Here is a 19,578-nt window from a genome sequence, read left to right on the forward strand (position 1 = left end):
GCTTTTATCATTCAGATAAAATGTGTCTTTGATCAGTCAGCAACTTTTCATTTTAATGTAATCTAAGTTATACATTTTTTTTCTTTATGGATTTCACTGTGATTAATGTCCAGAAATCCACAATTACTCCAGGGTCAACAATAAATTCTGTATAGTTTAAAAATGGTTTATACTTTGCTTTTCATAGTTCAATCATTCACTCATATGGAATTCATTTTTGAGTATGTCATGAGGTAGAAATATTATTTTATTTTCTTACATTTAGACAATTAGTTACCTCAGCTTTACTTACTGATGGTCTCATCTCTAACGATTTGTTGTGCTACTTCTGTTTTATATGTACAAAGATGACTTCTGGGGCTTTCTGTTCTGTAAGTCTAACTTTCTGTCCTTGTAACAATTCCAACATGGTTTTACTTATTATAGCTTGTTTCCTTTGCTTTTCCACATTTTTGTTCATGCTCAACATTGTGAGAGGTTTATCAATTTTTTTTTTTAAAAGAACAGCTTTTGTTATTCTTGAGGCTTTCTGTAGTTACTTTGTTTTCTGTGTCATTCATTTCTGTCCTTTGTTACTTTCTTCAATTCTACTGTTATTTTTATTATAATTTATTGATTTGGATATTTGACATAATACTAATTAATCTTTGATTTTACTCTGATATGTACACTTAAAGCTATAAATTTCCCTCTAATTATTGATTTATCTATATCTTGTGAATTTTTATATATGTGATTTTTATAAATGATTTATCTAAATATTTTGTGATTTTCTATTCTGATTTCTCTGTAACTCATAAATTATTTAGAATGTTGTCAATATTTCTAAATTCTGAGGGATTTTTTGCTATCTTTTTATTGTTATGGTAAAGAACACATTCTACAGATTATCAATTTTTTTGATAATTATTATTTTACAACTTTGTAGAGTATACATTTTGTATTTGAAAATTGTGGGGGTTCTTTACATGTCCAGAAGGTCAAATGTTTTTTTTGTGTCAAATCTCCTATTTTCTTTCTTTATTTTCCTGTCTGATTTATGAGTCTCTTAGAGAAATATGTTAATATTTGTCACTATGATTTTGGATTCATTAGCTTTTTAAATAATTTGGTTAATTTTTGTTTCATGTATTTTTAAGGTTCAGGAGTTCTATACTTTTCTGGTGATTAGTTTCTTTTGCAATGATTTAATTACACTGTTTATTCTTAATATTTGTTTTTAATTAATTTTTTTCTGATATTAATATTGATAAACCACATTTTTCATTAACTGCAAGCAAATACTTGTTATCTGGATGCTATACACATTTATATTATTCCTTATTATAGAGAAAAACATATTTTGAAAAGTTGAACTCTGAAAGGATCCAAAAGAATATGCATGGTGATCTCATCTGATCATTAATACATGAAAACCTCTAAAAGTTTATTATTATGAAATTAAATTTATTAATTAAACATATTGTTTCATACTAGGGAACCAAAAAAAATATATTACTGGTATAGACTTTGAACTTTTTATTTAAGGTTCCATTTACTAGGGAAGACAATTTTGCCTAATTCTGAATTATGAAAACTTGGTCCCCAGAGCTTACCTTATCTTCATATCTCTCTATTGTCTATATATTTGGAAATCTGTTTCTATACCTTTGGGTATGACTATTAGAATGTAAGCTCCACAAGGGCAGAAATCTTTTGTGTTTAGCTTGTTATGTTCTCAGGGTCAAGAGCAGTGTCTGGCACCTAGTAAGGGCTCAAAGAAATCTGTTGAATGATTGAATAATAAATAAATAAAGGTTATTATATAGTAGCTCATGTGCTACCACCTAAAAAACTTGCTGAAAAGTATCTTTTCTAAAAAGTTCACATAATTTAGAAGTTTATATCTTCTAACTAATCAAGTTTGTAATATCTGATAATACGATTTCTTCTACTTTCCCTCTTTCTCTAAGTACCCGTTTAGAGAGCTTCCGAGCATGCTTCCCTTTCTCAGGCAAAGATGCTCTTTTCCTCCTTCAGGAAATAAACACAGCCAGTGTTGTAAGTAGACCGCCTGTTATTTTGCTTACTTCAGCCATTCCTCTAAGTTCAAGAGCTGCATTTGTCTCCAGTTATTTAACATTTTATGTTGTTTCATTTATACTGCTGAATTGTGAGCGGCCACAGGACCTAATTCTTTTGAAATCAGGGCCTTAGATGGCTTTCCGAGCAAGCAGTGCCTAAACTCTGTTAATTGACTGATTAGCTTCTGCGCCTACTCTGGAATTCCCAGTGTCTGCTCCATTACATGGCTCAAAGGCATCTAAAAAGATCCATCTTTCTCTTTCTGCTTGGTATTAAACTGAACACAGCGTAGGGCTTAAAGAAACTCATTTATGAATGTGTTAAAGTAAAATAGGGGGGCTGGGCGATATGATCTCTATCCTTTCTTACTCTAAAATCCCATTTCTGTGGGTCAGAGTAGTGTTGAGGTCCAAAGGGGGGATTTTTAAGTCGCACCCTTTGAAAGTCTGAACAAAATGACATCCTCATTCGGCACACATCAAAGGTGTCAATTGACTGAATATCTGGTACCACACAAGTGGAGCCTGGGGGACTGTGAATGGTACAGTCCCACGTTAGCTACACAAACCAAAGAGCTCTGATGTGAATGCTTGTGAATCAGTCTTAGCTGTGAATAACACGGAGCAGCACGGTGCTATGCAGGCACATCCAACTTTAATTCAACACAGGATGACAGTTGACATTTTCATATTCTTGAATTTGAAGAATCACAGGCTGTGCAGTAATAGGCACCACTTCTGAATTCCGGCCCCCTTGTCTCCTCCTTACACGCCCCAAACAAGTTATTTTACCTCTGTAGGCTGTTTTTCTTTAATTGTGCATTTCAGAGTTGTGAGAATGGAGAGTAACATATCAAAAGCTTAGTGCGTAGTGAGTGCTCAAAAACTACATATGTCTCAATTATTATGATTTCAGAAGACGGGCCCTTACACAGCAGAGGACATGGGAGCCACGTCCCGAAGAATGACATAGAATGTTCTCCCTCAAACTCATATATTTTGGGCAGAAAACCTCACTTGCTGTTTTCCCATTTATGAGCTCTTATACTGATCATTAGAGCTGTTATGAATGCAGCACGCTTCCTATAAAGTCTACAAAGTTTTTATACGTAATAAGAAAATCTTTTATCCTATGAATTAGATTTTAAAATTTCTACCCTCCTCCCGACCCCATCAAAATGTTGACTTTACCTACTGAGTTACAAAGAAGCATCCAATTTACATTTTGTGAGAGTCATATTACCTGCAACCAGTGCATCAGTTTCAGCAATGGTGTTTTAATAACTTGCTGCACATCCTTTCAATTTGAACAAGAGGAGATGCACCTTTCAATTGGTGAATGAATGACACTGTTACCAAAGGGGGAAATTTAGCAAGAGAGTTGTGCTCTTAAATAAAGTGCCTGAAAGGCAGTAATGAGGTCTCTTGTAAAATAGGTAGAGAGATTATTTACACCAGTCACATTACAGTTTAACGCGACATCATGCTGTGTGTGCAAAAGAAAGCACAGAGTGAGTGGCTAGAAAAGAGTAAAGCCTGTGGTACTCAAACCGAGAATTCTTACCTTGTTTTCATTGAAATTAGCAATAACTACTCCAACAAAAAGGGTCAGTCCAATCATGCAACCCAGGAATACAAAAACATGAATATAGATTCCATGCATCTGTATAAATGAAAAAGACAGTTATTCATCAAAGTGAAAGCAGCTGTTGAAAGGATTGTGTTCAAAGGATTCCCTGTGCTTGCTTACCGGCCCCACACGATGAATAATCACATCCCGCACTTCCACCCAGCCTTTCAAGGAGAGAACTTCAAACAATGCCAGCATAGCGTTTCCCACATTGTCGAAATTAAAGTTCCTAGGATTCGCCCTGCAAGTCAGAAAGAGGAATGTTCTGTGAAATTCCAATGAGAAGCACCCGAAGGCAAATATCTGTAGCTCTTTCCAATCTGGGGTGCAGGGTATATTTAACACTTGGAAGGTGGGCTATGTGGCATTTCTTTTGCTAAATCATAATGATGTGCTGTGTTATAATTTATTAATTATATAACCCATTATTAGGTAATGATGGGGTGCTCTCAATTGAAAATGACAAAATGCTACACAACTTGAGGTCTAGCTCTACAGGATCTGCACATGTTTCTGGCTTGTCCTGATCATACGGAAAACCGGAAATCCACTTTCTAGTTAGAAATTGTTATAGGCGATTCTCCAAGGGGCATTGGAGTTTGGATCTGAATTTTAATTTTATAATTGAAAGTCTTTCTAAAGGCATAAATTACAATTCCCCGTGTTAGTACAGAAAGTGTAAAAAGAACAGAATTTGGCCACTTATTTCATTCTGTGGCCTCCTGTGAACATCATGCTGCAAAGTAGTGATGCGGTTAGACGGCGAGACGTGTTTGCTCATAGGCTGTGTTTCCAGATCACTCTCTCCCAGTTGGATTTTTCTCTCCTGAGTGTTCTCAGTGGATACTTCTTGTAGACCCCAGTACACGGTATGCTGTCTACACCCACAGCCAATTCCTGATTTCTAAAACACTCATGCCTCACTATTTTTGGGAGGAAGGGGATGTCTCGTTTCTTGTTTTTCTGACATCTATACTTTTTTTCTTCCCAGTTACAAAGTGATCCATTCTACTATATTGCCATTTCCCTCAGTGATCGTGGGTCTTGGCTACCATTTTTATTGTTAATAGATTTGAGTGTCTTTTTTTTCCTTTCCCCCTTATGAGAGGCTATTTTAAATAATTAAAAGAGTCAGACAACCACTGGAAAATCATGATGATCACTACATTTCCTGAATATGATGGAGAACTGAGCTCAGGATTATTGAAAAGAGTAGGCCTCCTGAAGCCACCTAAATTTTTATTTTTTTTTTCCCTGCTAGCTCATTATGAAAATTTAATCTTCATAAAAGGTAACTCTCTGAGGGCAATCTGGTTTAGTATTTTTCCACAACTTTTTATGTTTTTCAAACTACAAACCGATCATGGGATGTAATTTTCTTTCTTTTCTTTTCTTTTTTTTGTAAATACTAAATGGGTATCTAATAAGAAAACATAAAACTGAAACTGACTTGCTCCTAAAGATTTAAGGCTGATTGGTAGAAATGTTTTCTACGTGGTGCAAAAGCCCCACTCAGAAATTCATATTTTGGGATTCTGATTTACATTTTTTAAATATGAAAGTATAGCACATTCTCGGATTTTCTCCAACAACTTTTCCTTTGGGGGTTTCAATTAAATTTATTTTACAGCAGACAGATATAAGGATTCTATAGATGCCACCGTTTTCTTGAATAAGGATTTTTTTTTTAAACCAATGAGCCAGCTCTCAGATCTGATGTTGAACTTTCTTACTCATCCATTTTCTTTATGCAAAGTGCTTTTCTTTAGCTAAATTTGCAGCAAACCCAAGCTAGTTTTATATTTCACATCCAATAGAAGTTAGACTATGTTAAAAATACACTTTTAGGCTAAACCAAGGAAAATAAAATAGATAATCATAGACTTAAATAGCTAGAAGAATATATCACATTTAAAAATTAGAATTTCTCAGCTTTAATCATGTAAGATGTTTGTTTATGCTTTGTTCATGCACCTAAAATTAGAAAGTTTAAAATTTTATGTACAATCACAGAGGACTTCAATGAATCCCAGACATAATCCATTATTGTCATTTTTACCTATAGGTCTTCCTTGATTTGGAAGGCTGTTTAAATATCATATTTTCTGGTTAACTTTTAAAAGATTCTTATCTTGTCTACATAATCCAGAAAACTAAGACATTGGTTCTGACCTCACAATTTGGTCAGCCTTTTGCCTCCCAGTGAAAAGTGCTCCAAGGTCTCCAAGATCATAAAAAGAGTTGCTCCTCCTCTGGGAAAGAGAGGGTACCATGGAGGAGAGGAACTTAGCCTCTGCCTATGGATGCGGAAATGCAGGAATGACGTTGTCTAAAATGGCATCCTGTTTCTTATCACACTTCTCTGCCATCTAGTCTAAAGAAACCAGAACTTTTTGTACTTTCTAGAATGCACTGACATTTTTTGCCTCGTGCTTTGGCAATAGCAAATTAGAGTTTCCTCAACTTATGGCACCTTACTTCTGCCTAGGCCCTCCCGCTCACCTGCCCATAACTCCTCCCCGTTTCAGCTCCCTAATTCCAAAGGTAACTAGTTGTCTTCTCCTCTGGACCCTTCTCCCTGATCCTATCATACTTGGATTAGGTGCCTCTCCTGTGTGTGTCACTAACCCTTTGCCTGTCTGTATCCTATCCCAGCTGAAACACTAGGAAACTAGAGAAAATTCACCTCAGGCGCTTCCCTGGCACAGGCCCCTTCCAAGCCCAGCAGTGAGTTCACATAGTCCTATGTTTTTCTCAAACTCACACAAAAGTGAGGTAGTTTTATATTCTTTTTCTTAATATGCTTAATATTTCTTAATAAGCAAATCGAGCCTTAGACTCTACAACAATTTGACCTTCTGTGTAACTTAAAATTACCTAGAGGTAAGCTTCAGGTTGAGTGTTAAGTGAGTTTAGGGGCTTAGTGTAGCATCAAAGCCCTTAGCATATTATAGTAAATTATTTACAATTTTATTTTCTGTTCTCCACTGAACTTCAGGCTCCTAGGGAACAGGGGCCCTAGTGACAACATAATACCTTGTGAATAGTAAGCACTCAAAAAATACATTTATTGTAAAACTGAGTACTTTGTTGATTTTTCTCTCATGTATTTCACTTTCTTCTATACTAGACCTCTGCTTAAAAGAAAACACACAATATTTACAATATGTGATATGTTTAATCCTTTGTAGCAAGGTAATTTTTATCTCATCAAGTTTGAGTGATTCCGAAGAAAATGAATGTATTCATCTGAAGAGAAAATACAGAAAACAGACTACCTCCAGAATTAGGTAGTACATATTTATGTTCTAATTATAATTATCATATCATTCCTCTAGGACAATTCTCAGATATAAGTTATTTTCTTAATCATAAATTAGAATATAAAGATACAGTATCTCCTATTAACCTCAGCTTTGAGGCGTTAGCCAAAATTCCAAAACAATAGGGAAAAAATCCTATTTGATGTCCTGATATAAATAAATAATTTATGGTATAATAATGAGTTTTCACCTCACAAAAAATAAATGTTTTATGCTTCTTTAATTTTTTATTTTAATGTAAATTAGACTGCTTTCCTAGTTAGCACTGGGATAAGGATAGTCCCTTGTGTTATTTACTTCTCTACTCATGCTGAAGCCACACATCTAAAATGAATCTCTTTTTTTTATAATGCTTTGGTATTTAAAAAAATAAAAAACCAATATAAACAGTATTGAATTGTTTATAAAAGTGGAGTTCATATTAGAGAAATGCCAAAGCAGTAACAATGAGTCCTAGGGGTACAACTGGGTGAAATGTTATTCCTTTTAAAGAGTTTGACATTTAGTAAGCGAACAATAATTGTGACAAAAGCTGAGTAGTTGTGGTTCATTCATTATTCTAAGAGGTAAAATGAAATAAAAAGAAAACAGGTGATGATTTAAAAGGACAAATGAAGTTGATAGAACACTCAGTTCATCAATGAAGCAGATTGAGAAATCCCATTCATGATCATTAGGAAAATGGATGAGAAAGAAGATACTAGGTACTTCTAGCTGTGATGTAAATGCTTTGAAAAGTCATTTTCAAGAAAGATACAGTTTAAAGAAATAGTTAGAAATAATCAATTGCGTTACTGACTATTTCTTTCCAGTGTTTCAATAATGGAAATCCTTCAACGTTAATAGATTTTAAAATTGAAATAGCTTTATGATTTAGGTAGCTTCTCTACAACTATTGTGAGGACATCAGATCCTCCTTTAAAGATGAGTTTAGTTTTTATTTTTTAAGATTTTTATTAAAATATAGCTAACATACAAGTTATATTAGATGATGAGTTTAGTTTCAATTTGATTAAAAAATTTTTAAAAATCAAATTAATTTAAAAAATTAAATTAAAATTTGATTAAAAATATGATTGAAAGTCTTTTTTTTTAAGCCTCACTTATTTGTAAAGCCATGCAAATCCAGATCTAAACTTTTAAATACTGTGGTGATATTTCATTGGTGTCATGAAGCAACCTAGGACTCAGTATATCACTTGCTTTCTTATGTACCGTATTGTTTCATCCTATTGTAATTCAGTACTTTACATTGTATTACTTAAAATCATTTTAACATCTCTAGAAGAATTATTTTTAGTTTCATGACATATTATACTGATTTAAAACCTAATACTGACAAATATAGCATTCTTCAGGATATTTTTCTGATATCTTACCAAACACGGGGCACCCAAAATCCAGGTTTCTTCTCTCCAGGTCTTAATTTTAAATTTAAGTTCTTGGAGACACTCACATTAATTCTGAATATGCCATTGCAATCTTCCTAAAATAAGGAAAAGAGAGAGATGGGGGAGAGAACCTGGTCAGAAAAGGAACTCAGAAAAGATAAAAGAAGCACTTTTTACACAAAATAAAGGTCTTTATCTGACAACAGTGACGTGGACAGCTATCCAACAAATAGTAACAAAGACTGCAGAGATGAGTGATGAAAGTTGATGTTGAAAACATCAGTCAGTGGGCAAAGGATCTGAATAGACATTTCTCCAAAGAAGATACACAAATGGCCAATGAGCACATGAAAAGATGCTCAACATCATTAGTTATTAGAGCAGTATAAATGAAAACCACAATGGGATACCATTCACACCCACTAAGAAGGCTATAATAAAAACATCTACAAGTTTTGATGAGGATGTGCAGAATTGAAATCCTCATACTAGAACCCTCATACACTGCTGGTGGGAATGGAAAATGGTGCAGCCACTTTGGAAAACAATGTGGCAGTTCCTCAAATGACCAAGCAAAGAGTTACCATAAGACCCAGCAATTCCACTCCTAGGTGTCTACCCAAGAGAAATGAAAACATATATCCATATGGAAACTTGTACACGAATGTTTATGTCATTAATATTATAAATAGCATTATTTATAATAGTCAAAAGGTAGAAATACTGCAAATGTTCATTAATGGACAAATATGTAAACAAAATGTGGTATACCCATAAAATGGAATATTATTCAGCCATAGAAAGGAATGAAGTACTGATACATGCTACCACATGGATGAACCTTGAAAATATGGTAAGTAAACAAGTCAGTCATCAAAGACCACATATTATATGATTATATTCATATAAAAGTTCAAAACCGGGAATCCTATAGAATGAATGCTATAGAATTCTATAAAGTGAAGTTTAACATATACTATTGGGGGTAGGGTTGGGTTCTTTACATAAGTCAACTTGTTCAATCTTTAAACTATCGCTATGTGAGGAGTGTTATAGAGGAAACAAGTTCAGAGAGATTAAATGACCAGAGCAAGCCACCATACCTACTGTCTTCATTCTGCCGCCTCCGCTTGGAAGGTTCTTTCTTGCTAGAATCCTTCCTCTCCCTCAAGCCTTCTCAGCACTGTACCCCCAGGGGGAGGCACTATTTCCCATACTTGAAAGAGTACACATTATTTCCGCTTTTCATGTGCTCTTTTAAATTCTGACTTTGTTATATTTGCTTAAACATGAAACACACATTCTGATTGGATGGAACATGCTGCAAAGCAGGGGCTGTGACCACGCCTCACTACGCCAATTTCTTTTTAATTATTCCTCCTGATATTGATGCTCTCTATGATGGGTAAGTCCTCTTAGGCTTTCCTTATGGGCCTACCACAGAGGCCTCATTGCTCTGGGAAAGAGGATAAATGTATCATGGTATCTGTGTGTTTGTCCACCCATCGTGTGCTCTTTGTCTTATATACAAGTCACCAATTTTTAGCTTGGTCTGGGGATGAGTAGACAGTGTCAAATCAACAATGCTCTTAGTCATTGTTAATACACTGAGTCATCCGAGATTCCTACTAGGCTTCATTTTGAAATGCTAGCATCTTTCTGGCCTCTATACAGTGTGGATCTAAAATAACCCTTGTTTCTTTATACAAGCTAGTGGACTAAGCACCGGCTCTTTATGACTTCCTTCATTAGCTAATTTGGTACATGACTTTTATATCATGTTCCTTGTTATGTCTTCTCATGTTTATTGATGTTCCTGGGACCTCTGGAGAGAGGAGTTAAAGGCAGCAGTGATCTATGTGGTGCCTTGTGAAATAGCATAAAGTCTATCCAACCTAAGTATGTCTCTTCTGCTCTGCCACTTCCTGAAATCCTCATTATGAACATAACTGACAATGTATTTTGACTGGACAAAGATGTTAGCTGTACTTGATAATAATTAGAATGCTAATGATTTTTATAATTAGAAGCCTGAAAATGTAGGAATTTTCATAATCTATATTAGATAGTCATAGTTGCTGGAAATATGTATTGTAGTTCAGCTTTAGTAAGCCTTTTGGAAACATGTATTTTAATGCTCTCAAGGCATTATTTTACCTGTATGAACAATGAGATACTTTTGCTAGTTAATGCATTAGCCGTACTTACTTTACTTCATTAGTCTATTTGTAATATAAGGCAGAATTCTAAGAGAGTGGGACATTGGATGGTGTAGCAGAGATTGTCTAATCATTAACCAAACTGTGTCCCTTTTTTTATACCACTAAACTACAGTCTCCCTTCCAGTCTGGTGATGCCATACTCTTTCCAGGAAAACGTGAGTTGCAATGAGGTGTACCGCTTCTATACTCAGCCCACAGCCCTCTCAGATAAAGGTGGTTGTCTGTTCTTATGGGTCAGCTAAACAGAGAAGACTTTGAAAACAGTGAAGGGTGGGAACACAAGACAGAAGAAACCTGAGTCCCTGAGAGGTCATTTGGAGGAGAGCTGTCCTACTTATCCAACCAAGATGCGATGTATTCATTGCATTATGTTCAGCTACTGAAATATTGGGGTTGTTTCAGCAGCTAGTTTCCTTTTACTAACACCGTCTAAAGAAAAAAGCAGTAGCAGAAGTTTCAAGCTTGGGTCTTTGTTGATTGTCATAATGGGGAAGATTCTGGGCAACTGGAGCATATGTAAGGCCTCGGCTTACTCATGGGGAGAATGCTGGAGTAGCGCAGTATTAAAAAAGGGGCGTTAAAGTCCTTTGCACTTGTGGGGGGAGCTGTTTGCTGACATGAGTCTCATGTGACAACAGAGGAAGGATTAAGTTAGGGGAGACTTATAGGGAAAGTTTCTGAGGTTCACAGCTATAAACATCTGGAATTTTGGGAGACTATGCAGAAGATGTCACAGCGAATTGACAATAGGAGGGAAGAGCAGAATTCTTTGTCATGTGCTTTTAATCTCATCAACCTCTGTCAGAAGAAGAGAAATCCTTTTGCTTTCAGCAAAAGGAGTTCATAGGAAGAGACTTCGTAGAGTTTTGTTGGGGGGTTCTCAAAGCAGCTTCAGCACATGTTTACCAAGGGCTGATAAACTACCTTAATTTTTAATTCCAAAAGATAGAAAGAAGCATCTTACCCTTCTAAGAATGTTGGGATCATTGCACTTTGCCAGTTTTCCAGCAAAAAGCTGAACTCCAAAGCTTGCAAAAACAAGCATTAATGTCAGCAAAAGAATGGAGACCTGAAAGAAATTGGTGAGATATCAAATCTCTTCGTAAAACATTAAACAGAAGGTTTGGTTCAAACAGCGATATAAACAGGACTTTTCTGATACCATTGTACGAAATTCATGATCTTTTTTCTCTGTGTGTCAAGTGCACTTTATTTTTATTTATTTATTTTTATTAGTTTCAGGTGTCAAAACAATGTAATAGTTAGACATTTACACCCCTCACACAGTGATAACCCCCTCCCCCAATCTACTACCCCTCTGACATCGCATATAGCCATTATAGTTCCACTGACTCTATTCCTTATGCTGTACTCCACATCCTGTGACTATACTATACATATATATACATATACATATGTATATACACATATATACATATATATACATATATATATATGTAAAATTATAGTTGACATTCATTATTATTCAGCTTTAGCTTCAGGTGACACTGCAGTGGTCAGGCACCTACACCGTCCATGAAGTGGTCTCTCTAATAAGCCAAGTGTCCATCAAATACCCTACAAAAAAACCACAATGAGATACCGCCTCACACCTGTTAGAATAAATCAATAAACAACAAAGTGCTGGCGAGGATGTGGAGAAAAGGGATCCCTCGTGCACTGCTGGTGGGATTGCAGATTGGTGCAGCCACTATGGAAATCAGTATGGAGGTATCTCAAAAAAATGGAAATGGAACTATCTATGACCCAGCAATTCCACTCTTAGGTTTCTATCCAGAGAAATCCAAGATGCTAATTTGAAAAATTTATGCACTCCTATGTTTATTGCAGCCCTATACACAATAGCCGAGACATGGAAACAACCGAAATGCCCTTTGGTAGATGACTGGATTAAGAAACTGTGGTACATTTATACAATGGAGTATTACTTGGCCATAAAAAGAATGAAATCTTACCATGAACCTAGAGAACATTATACTAAGTGAAATAAGTCCGACTGAGAAAGAGAAATACCATAAGATCTCACTTATATGTGGAATCTTTAGACTAGAATAAATGAACAGGCTAATCAGAAACAGTCTCAGATATAGAGAAAAAACTGAGGGTTGCTAGATGGGAGGGGGTGTGAGGATGAGGGAGAAGGTGAGGGGATTAGAAAGCATAATCGTTAACCACAAAATTGCCACAGGGATACGAAAGTCAGTTTGGGAAATTCATGATCTTTTGATAATATCTTTTAACTTCTCCACCATTGGTCATTCAATTAGCTGTACTGGAATGTTAAAAGAAGGAAATTCACAACAGGCTTTGAATTTTTAGGATAAAAACATACGACTTTCATGTAAAAAAAGGGGTAAGATATTTTTGACACGACTTAGGCTTTTCTGATTTTAAAGTCAACATTTTGATCTATTTTACTTAATGAAACAAAAGAAAAATGCTTAAATAGCTCTATTTTCCCCACTTTTCTCAAAATGAATTCATATTTCTATTATCAGAGCACAAATTAGAGGGGCAGTGGCTTTGCTTTCCTGTGAGCATGAGGGCGTATGAATGTGCTGCTCACAGAAGAGTTGAGATAACTCAGTCCTAAAAAAACAAATTTGTTAATTGACTCATGCTCCCTCTGCTGGATGACTACTTTGGTCTCCACAGAAAAAGTGACAAAGGATAAAATACTGAACAAACTATTGATCTGTAGTGGTTGAATAATCTAAAATATACCTTAACTATACTAAAATTACACAGAAACATCATGAGGAGAAAGGAACAATAGAGTCTCTTCTAAAATCTACCAAGGGTCAAAGATGCACATACATTAGCCATCAGGTGATATTCCATTTTCCTTCAACTCAAGCTGTGAAAGCCACTGTTTTATGGCTTTATTGCAAAGAAAATGTAGAATTTTAAGCACATCTTTAAAAAAATGTTAGCATTTACGTGCTTATAATAACATTACAAACTGTCTTTAAAATACCTTTGAATCAACTACAACTGCAGTTATTCTTTCACCGTAGCTGTGTTTCTAGAAAGCAAGTTAAAAAACAGCCTTATGTCAATTAATTCATGTTTTCCATGCACAAGCAGAATTCAATAATAATAAAAAGAATCCTTTGATCACTCCTTTGTAGGGCAAAGATCCTTCTGGAACAGATTATGAGCAATGAGCCTCTTACTTGTCATTTTATCTGCAGCCCTGCTCTTAGAAGACACCAAAACAATGTTTGCTCAACGAAAAAGAATGCTTTCCCCCTTGATCACATTTGGAAGCATTCATTACCGTACATTTCGGTTACTTAAACTAGGGTATACTTGTATGGTAAATTTTTTAGTTTGTTTTATGTTCACATTCTAAAAATAAGAGACAAATTCTATTGCTATAGGCTTTAAGGGTCACATAGAATGAAATTATGAACCCAAATGTGTTAATTCCTAATATCATTTGTGAAGTAGATGACGTTGAATCTTCTTATCCTTAATTTCCTGATTGGGAAACTAAAACCCAGAATAGAAATTAGGGTCAAGAGTTAGAAAAGGAAGTGTTAGCAAATATTACCTCTTTGAATTCTCCTTTCATCGTACTTACCAGAGTGCTTCTCTTTAATTGACTAAAAACGTTTGTCACATTAAATATACTGATAAGCCAGAAGCATTGATGGGTAACGTTTCTGAATGTGTGTTGTGCTTTGTTAGTGCCTTTATAATCCTCTGGCAAAAACCAAAATTGTCGACTTCACCTTGACAAGCAAGACTTATTTATTCCCTCATTAGCTACATTACAGAGTTGGACCATATATACTGGAAGCAAAGGTAAACTGTAGCATACCAAAAAAATTTCCTTGAAGCCACTGAAAAGCTCTCGAACAACTTTCCTCATCTGAGGCACCAGTTTGAATATCCGCAGAGGTCTCAGGCACCGAAGAACCATGAGGAGCTGAGCTCCTGATTCAGCAGGCACATTTTGAGGCATCCAACAAAGAAATATCAAGCTCACCTAGAAGGAAAACATAACCTCTGAAATTTATACAATTTATCCTCTACTATCTACGTTTTCTGAGAGCCAGCTGGCCACAACTTTCCCTTACCAGAGATTCCATGGGTTATGTGGGACAAGCATTCACTAGGTGTACAGGACGTTTCTTATCTCTAAACTATGAACCCAATCTAGACCTGTTAGCAGCCCCAGGGAAAAGTCATCAGGTGTATGCAGGAGTGAAACGGGGTGCCCATACTGACTGTGTACCCCAGAGCATTCTGCTCCTTCTCTTAACTGACACACTGGAAGAGGCTTCGCTGATGCCAGCAGGATTGAAATTCATTTGATCATAGATACTAAATCTCATGCTTGACCTGATGCTCACTATTTTATTAACAATCTAAACATACTACAGTTACTGGTCACAATTCTCCTTGCTGTGTTGGAAAAGACATTGATTTTTATGCCTTGCTGGACATATAGGAAAAAAATGAAATTTCTTTGAGTCGCTTCCTATGGTTTCTCAAATTAGTTTAACCAAACAGTTGAATGGTCTTTCCTAGCCAGATATATTGTGTCTTAGAATTGGGAAAAAGGTCCAACCACAGTCACTTTAGTTTGCAATTAGCAATCAAAAGCACACCTGTCAATTATATGATATAGATTTTTGTTTGTTTGTTTTCAGTATACGGGCCACAAGAATTGTGGGGGGCAAACTAGGATTTGCTATCTTAGCCTTTATTTATGTATGTCTTATGTTTACCTGAATGTGGTTAATATATTTGAACTATCTCCAAGGCTATTTTTAATACTGTGAATGTCGACTATATATGCATGCCTCTTATTAGGCTATAATGGACTCTATTTAAGAACTCAGTTTTGGCAGCTAAACCTTCGTGACTCACGTATATCAATCACTCTTGTACTAAGAAATACAGGAGAGTTTACAAAACCATCACACTTTACATTTAAGAAATAATCAAAGACTTACAAGATAAATAAATATGTCCATTACTCCACCAAAGTCCCTGATGACAGCCGTTGGAGTGAAAAATAAGCCATCTGCCATAATCTTCAGGTTAAGCTCAATGCTCATGAATATCACAAAGACATACTCGGCAATCTGAAATGGGCAAAAGGCAGTTTGATCACAATGAACGGTAGACTTGCAGGTCAGTGTTTTCTTCTCAGAGCTGTGAGCTAAGATTCAGCAGCAGTACCTGCAAAGTAGGTGCATGCATGACTCTTCGAAAGGGCGATTCGAACATCATGGAAATGCAGGAACAGATGGTTACAATTATCATGACCCAGTCCAGGTAAGTCACCAGTCCCAGCAAATCACTGCCAAAGACCAAACAGAAGGGAGAACACAAATGCCCTAGGAAGGGCTGCTAAAAGTCAGAGGAGATGCTTCTGGGATGTTAATGCATCTCATATATTTTTATGAATCCTCAGTTGTCTATTTCATGGCATGATATAGCAAGAAAATAAAGGAACATTTTATATTTATTTTTAAGCAACATAGAATAGTATACAGAAACTTCAAATGTGCATGGAAAACAGAATTTGTAATGCTTACTAAAGTTGATGGTACTTTGTATTTTTCACAGCTCCTGTGACAGGATCTGTTTTAGATCTGTAAGAGAGAATAAACATAACATTCTTCAATGTAGCAAGGGTGTTATAACTTGGCAGCAGTGTATTTATAAACATCTCATACCTAAAGTCTCTTTTTTATCCTCTATAAAATGTCCATTACGTATACGCTAACTATATGTTACTTTGGAAGGCAGAAACATTAGATGAAAGAAAAATCAGAAGAGCTTGCAGTTGATATTTATGAAAGAAAAGTTTTCTGTTTCTCAAAATTTGATTTTAGAATTTGTGATTCCATTCAACGATTTCTAATGTGGATATTAACAAAATTAAATTTTGACTTCCATATAAAACACTCAGTTAAAATCTTTGCCTTAGCAGTTCAAAGATGTTCCTCACTTAATCAATTATGTACTTGGGAACTGATCAAATCAACTCTAAAGTACCAGCTTCTTCCTTTACTTTGTGAAAACTTAGGGAAGTTTTTAGTGATTATTACTCAAATGCTTTAAATGGTGAAGGTCTTTCTAGACAGGAGAAAGAACAATAGTGTCAGTCAGGGACAGCCATGCACTAGCTGGTGTCCTTGAGTGAAACTCTTAACCTCTGCTGACCTGCATGCCCTCGTCTTTTGGAGGAGGGGGGATACAAATGACACTAAATGGTTGCTGAGCTCTCCTCCAGTCCTGAAACGTTACAATGGTGCAGTAGCTTCCTAAGGCTGCTGTGACGAAGTACCACAGACTGAGTGGCTTAAACAACAGAGACTTATTGTCTCAGAGTTCTGGAGGCTGGGAGTCCGAGATGAAGGTGTCGGCAGTGTTGGTTCCTTCTGAGGGCTGAGAGAAGGATCTGTCCCAGGCCTCTCCTTGAATTGGAGATAGACATCTTCTCCCTGTGTTTTCACATAGTCTCCCCTCTATCTGTGTCCATGCCCAAATTTCCTCGTCTTATAAGAACGTCAGTCACATTGGATTAGGGCTCACTCCAATGACCTCATTTTAATTCAGTTTTTTCTTTAAAGTCCCGATCTCAGTTACATTCTGAGGTACTGGGGATTAGGAGTTCAACATATGAATTTTGTTTTAGGGGGAGCACAGTTCAGCTCCTAATAGATAGTGAGTATCATATGCTACTGATTATCAACAAAGGAGATCAATTTACTTAAGTGATGACATCAGGGAAGGTCCAACTACCGATGGGAAAGTATTCACACTTCCTTCAGGACTCTTAATGTCTTCAGGATATTTGCTTAGAGCTCTGCATGACAAAAATTCCATTTCGTGCACTGGTTGCCTGCTAACATTGGCTGCTGTCGTCTCAAATGCAGTATTCTCCAGGTTTACCACATTGGCAGTCTCTTGCACATTTCTTCCATAGAGACACTGGCCACTGGGTTTTCTTCTCGTAACAGTTGGTAGCAGAAAAACTAGTCACCTTTCTTCCTATTTCACATTATTCTAGACTAAACCAATTAGGGTATTTTGATGATAAAGAAACTACCAGTCTAAAAGAAGGTGCACGCAATGACCTTTGCACAATGTCATCCAGTCTCCCTTTGCTTCACTATTTCCACCATAAAATATGGAGTTAATAACATTGATATAAACATACTGGGCAATAGTTAAAATGAACAGATAAAAATTGCTGTTAAGTGCATTATAAACGTGAGCTTTATATAAATGTTAACTACTTTTGGAAAGCAACCTTTGTTTGTTTTCCACCTGGTTGGCCGCTCAGCAAATAGGAGCAGCATGATTAATTAGCCCACAGTTTATTTTGTGACCCCATTAGGATTACATGTTCCTTCTTCCTCATATGACAACCCCCCCTGCTGTTTGTATGACTCAGGCCAAACACCTGGCTGAAATTGAGTGTACTTACGCATTGAAGCGTGCCCGGACCACCACCCGGCAGAAATTTCTGAACCTGTGCTCCCGTCCAACGATGAACAGTGGCTTATCGAAGTATGGATGATTCTCTCGCAGTTCCTCTTCTTGCACTTTTCTTGAAGGGAAAATTTATGGGAGAGTAAAGTTAAGAGAAAGTTTGCCATTCCAAAATAAGTGCCAAGAAACACCATAGCATCCCATACCTTTTCATTTCTGCTTGCTCCTTTTTTTCCTGTATCATCTTTATTTCACTGTCTTCTCTTTGTGCATTTCTATATCTCACTGTATTGGAATGCTAGAAATAAATTAAAAGGGGTATATCAAAATGGAAGATTTCTTTTTTGAAGACTCCTCAAAATGATCATTTTAAAAAAATGAAATAACTATCTTTGTTTTATATATATTTCAATGGCCATGGTCATCTTTGCAAGGGTTTTCCTTTTTTTTTTTCCCTCTAAAGGATATTTTTCTCAATAAAATATGTATTGAGAACCAATTATGTGCTGGGTGCTATTGTAGTGCTGGAGATAAGGCAAAAGGGAAAAGAAAACATACAAAATCCCTGTTCTTATGGGGCTAATGATCTAGTCAAGGGAGACAGACAAAAATTAAATCAAAATATAAGAATATTAATAGAGGTTTAGTGCTCTGGTTAAAAACAAAGGACGTTCGAGAATGCTAGAGGCTCCAAGTTTACATAGGTCAGGGCAGGCCTCAATAACAAGCTGTTATTTGAGCAAGGACTAGAGGGATGCAGCCACTAAAATTGTGCAGAAATGTGTCCTTCCAGAGGAGGGAGTGGGTCTCTGTGGATGCACATGGAATAGCCAGGATGCCAGTGTGGGCAGAGAATAGGGAATAGAGAAGGAGAATATGAGGCCAGAGGGCTAAGGAGGGCGGGCAGATCATGTAAGACCTTGACTCTGGTTTTCACTCTGCCGGAGATGGAGAGCCATTATTCAAATAATTGAATAGATTTTACAGACAATATTCCTTAGATTTAATTATTTGTAGCTTTTATCATTTGGAATAAATGAAAAATGTGAAACTCGATTTTAAATTACTTCTGTTTGGAGGAAAAGACATTAGGGGAGATTTCTTATGAAATTAACAGAACACTAATGACCTTTTGCTATGGAGATGATGGGGGATGGATTTTTGTTGTATATCTATGTAGACAATATAACAAAATGTCTTTGAAGAAGAAAAAAACCTTTGGAATTGGGATAAGTCAAATAGAGCCTTTCATTGTGTATATTTAAACATATTTTCAAAGCCATGTTCTAATTTGATGGTTAAGTATATTGCAAATTTCTAGTGAACCACATTGAAGAAAAGTCTTTTGACCTAGTATTGCCTCTCTGAATTTTTGCCTAGAAATGTTCTCCATGTACTATGGCTGACCCTCAAATTATAGTTAAGTACACAGGCCACGTGTTGGATCCAATCACAATTCCATGTTGA

At 36.1% G+C, this 19,578-nt stretch overlaps 1 protein-coding gene across 4 annotated transcripts in view; it reads right to left on the reverse strand.

Annotated features, from left to right (window-relative positions):
* NALCN (sodium leak channel, non-selective) overlaps window positions 1–19,578 on the reverse strand; it is a 315,292-nt gene that overhangs the window by 23,198 nt on the left and 272,516 nt on the right. For all 4 annotated transcript variants that reach the window (XM_033104832.1, XM_033104830.1, XM_033104828.1 and 1 more), the window contains 10 exons: window positions 18,318–18,409; window positions 18,107–18,229; window positions 16,206–16,262; window positions 15,847–15,967; window positions 15,618–15,749; window positions 14,477–14,644; window positions 11,594–11,698; window positions 8,396–8,502; window positions 3,814–3,934; window positions 3,628–3,726 (listed from right to left, as the gene is read on the reverse strand). In XM_033104832.1, coding sequence (XP_032960723.1) covers window positions 3,628–3,726; window positions 3,814–3,934; window positions 8,396–8,502; window positions 11,594–11,698; window positions 14,477–14,644; window positions 15,618–15,749; window positions 15,847–15,967; window positions 16,206–16,262; window positions 18,107–18,229; window positions 18,318–18,409 — 1,125 coding nt within the window. The remainder of the gene's footprint in view (window positions 1–3,627; window positions 3,727–3,813; window positions 3,935–8,395; window positions 8,503–11,593; window positions 11,699–14,476; window positions 14,645–15,617; window positions 15,750–15,846; window positions 15,968–16,205; window positions 16,263–18,106; window positions 18,230–18,317; window positions 18,410–19,578) is intronic.

Source organism: Rhinolophus ferrumequinum, chromosome 4, assembly GCF_004115265.2.
Source record: "Rhinolophus ferrumequinum isolate MPI-CBG mRhiFer1 chromosome 4, mRhiFer1_v1.p, whole genome shotgun sequence".
Classification (NCBI taxonomy): domain Eukaryota; kingdom Metazoa; phylum Chordata; class Mammalia; order Chiroptera; family Rhinolophidae; genus Rhinolophus; species Rhinolophus ferrumequinum.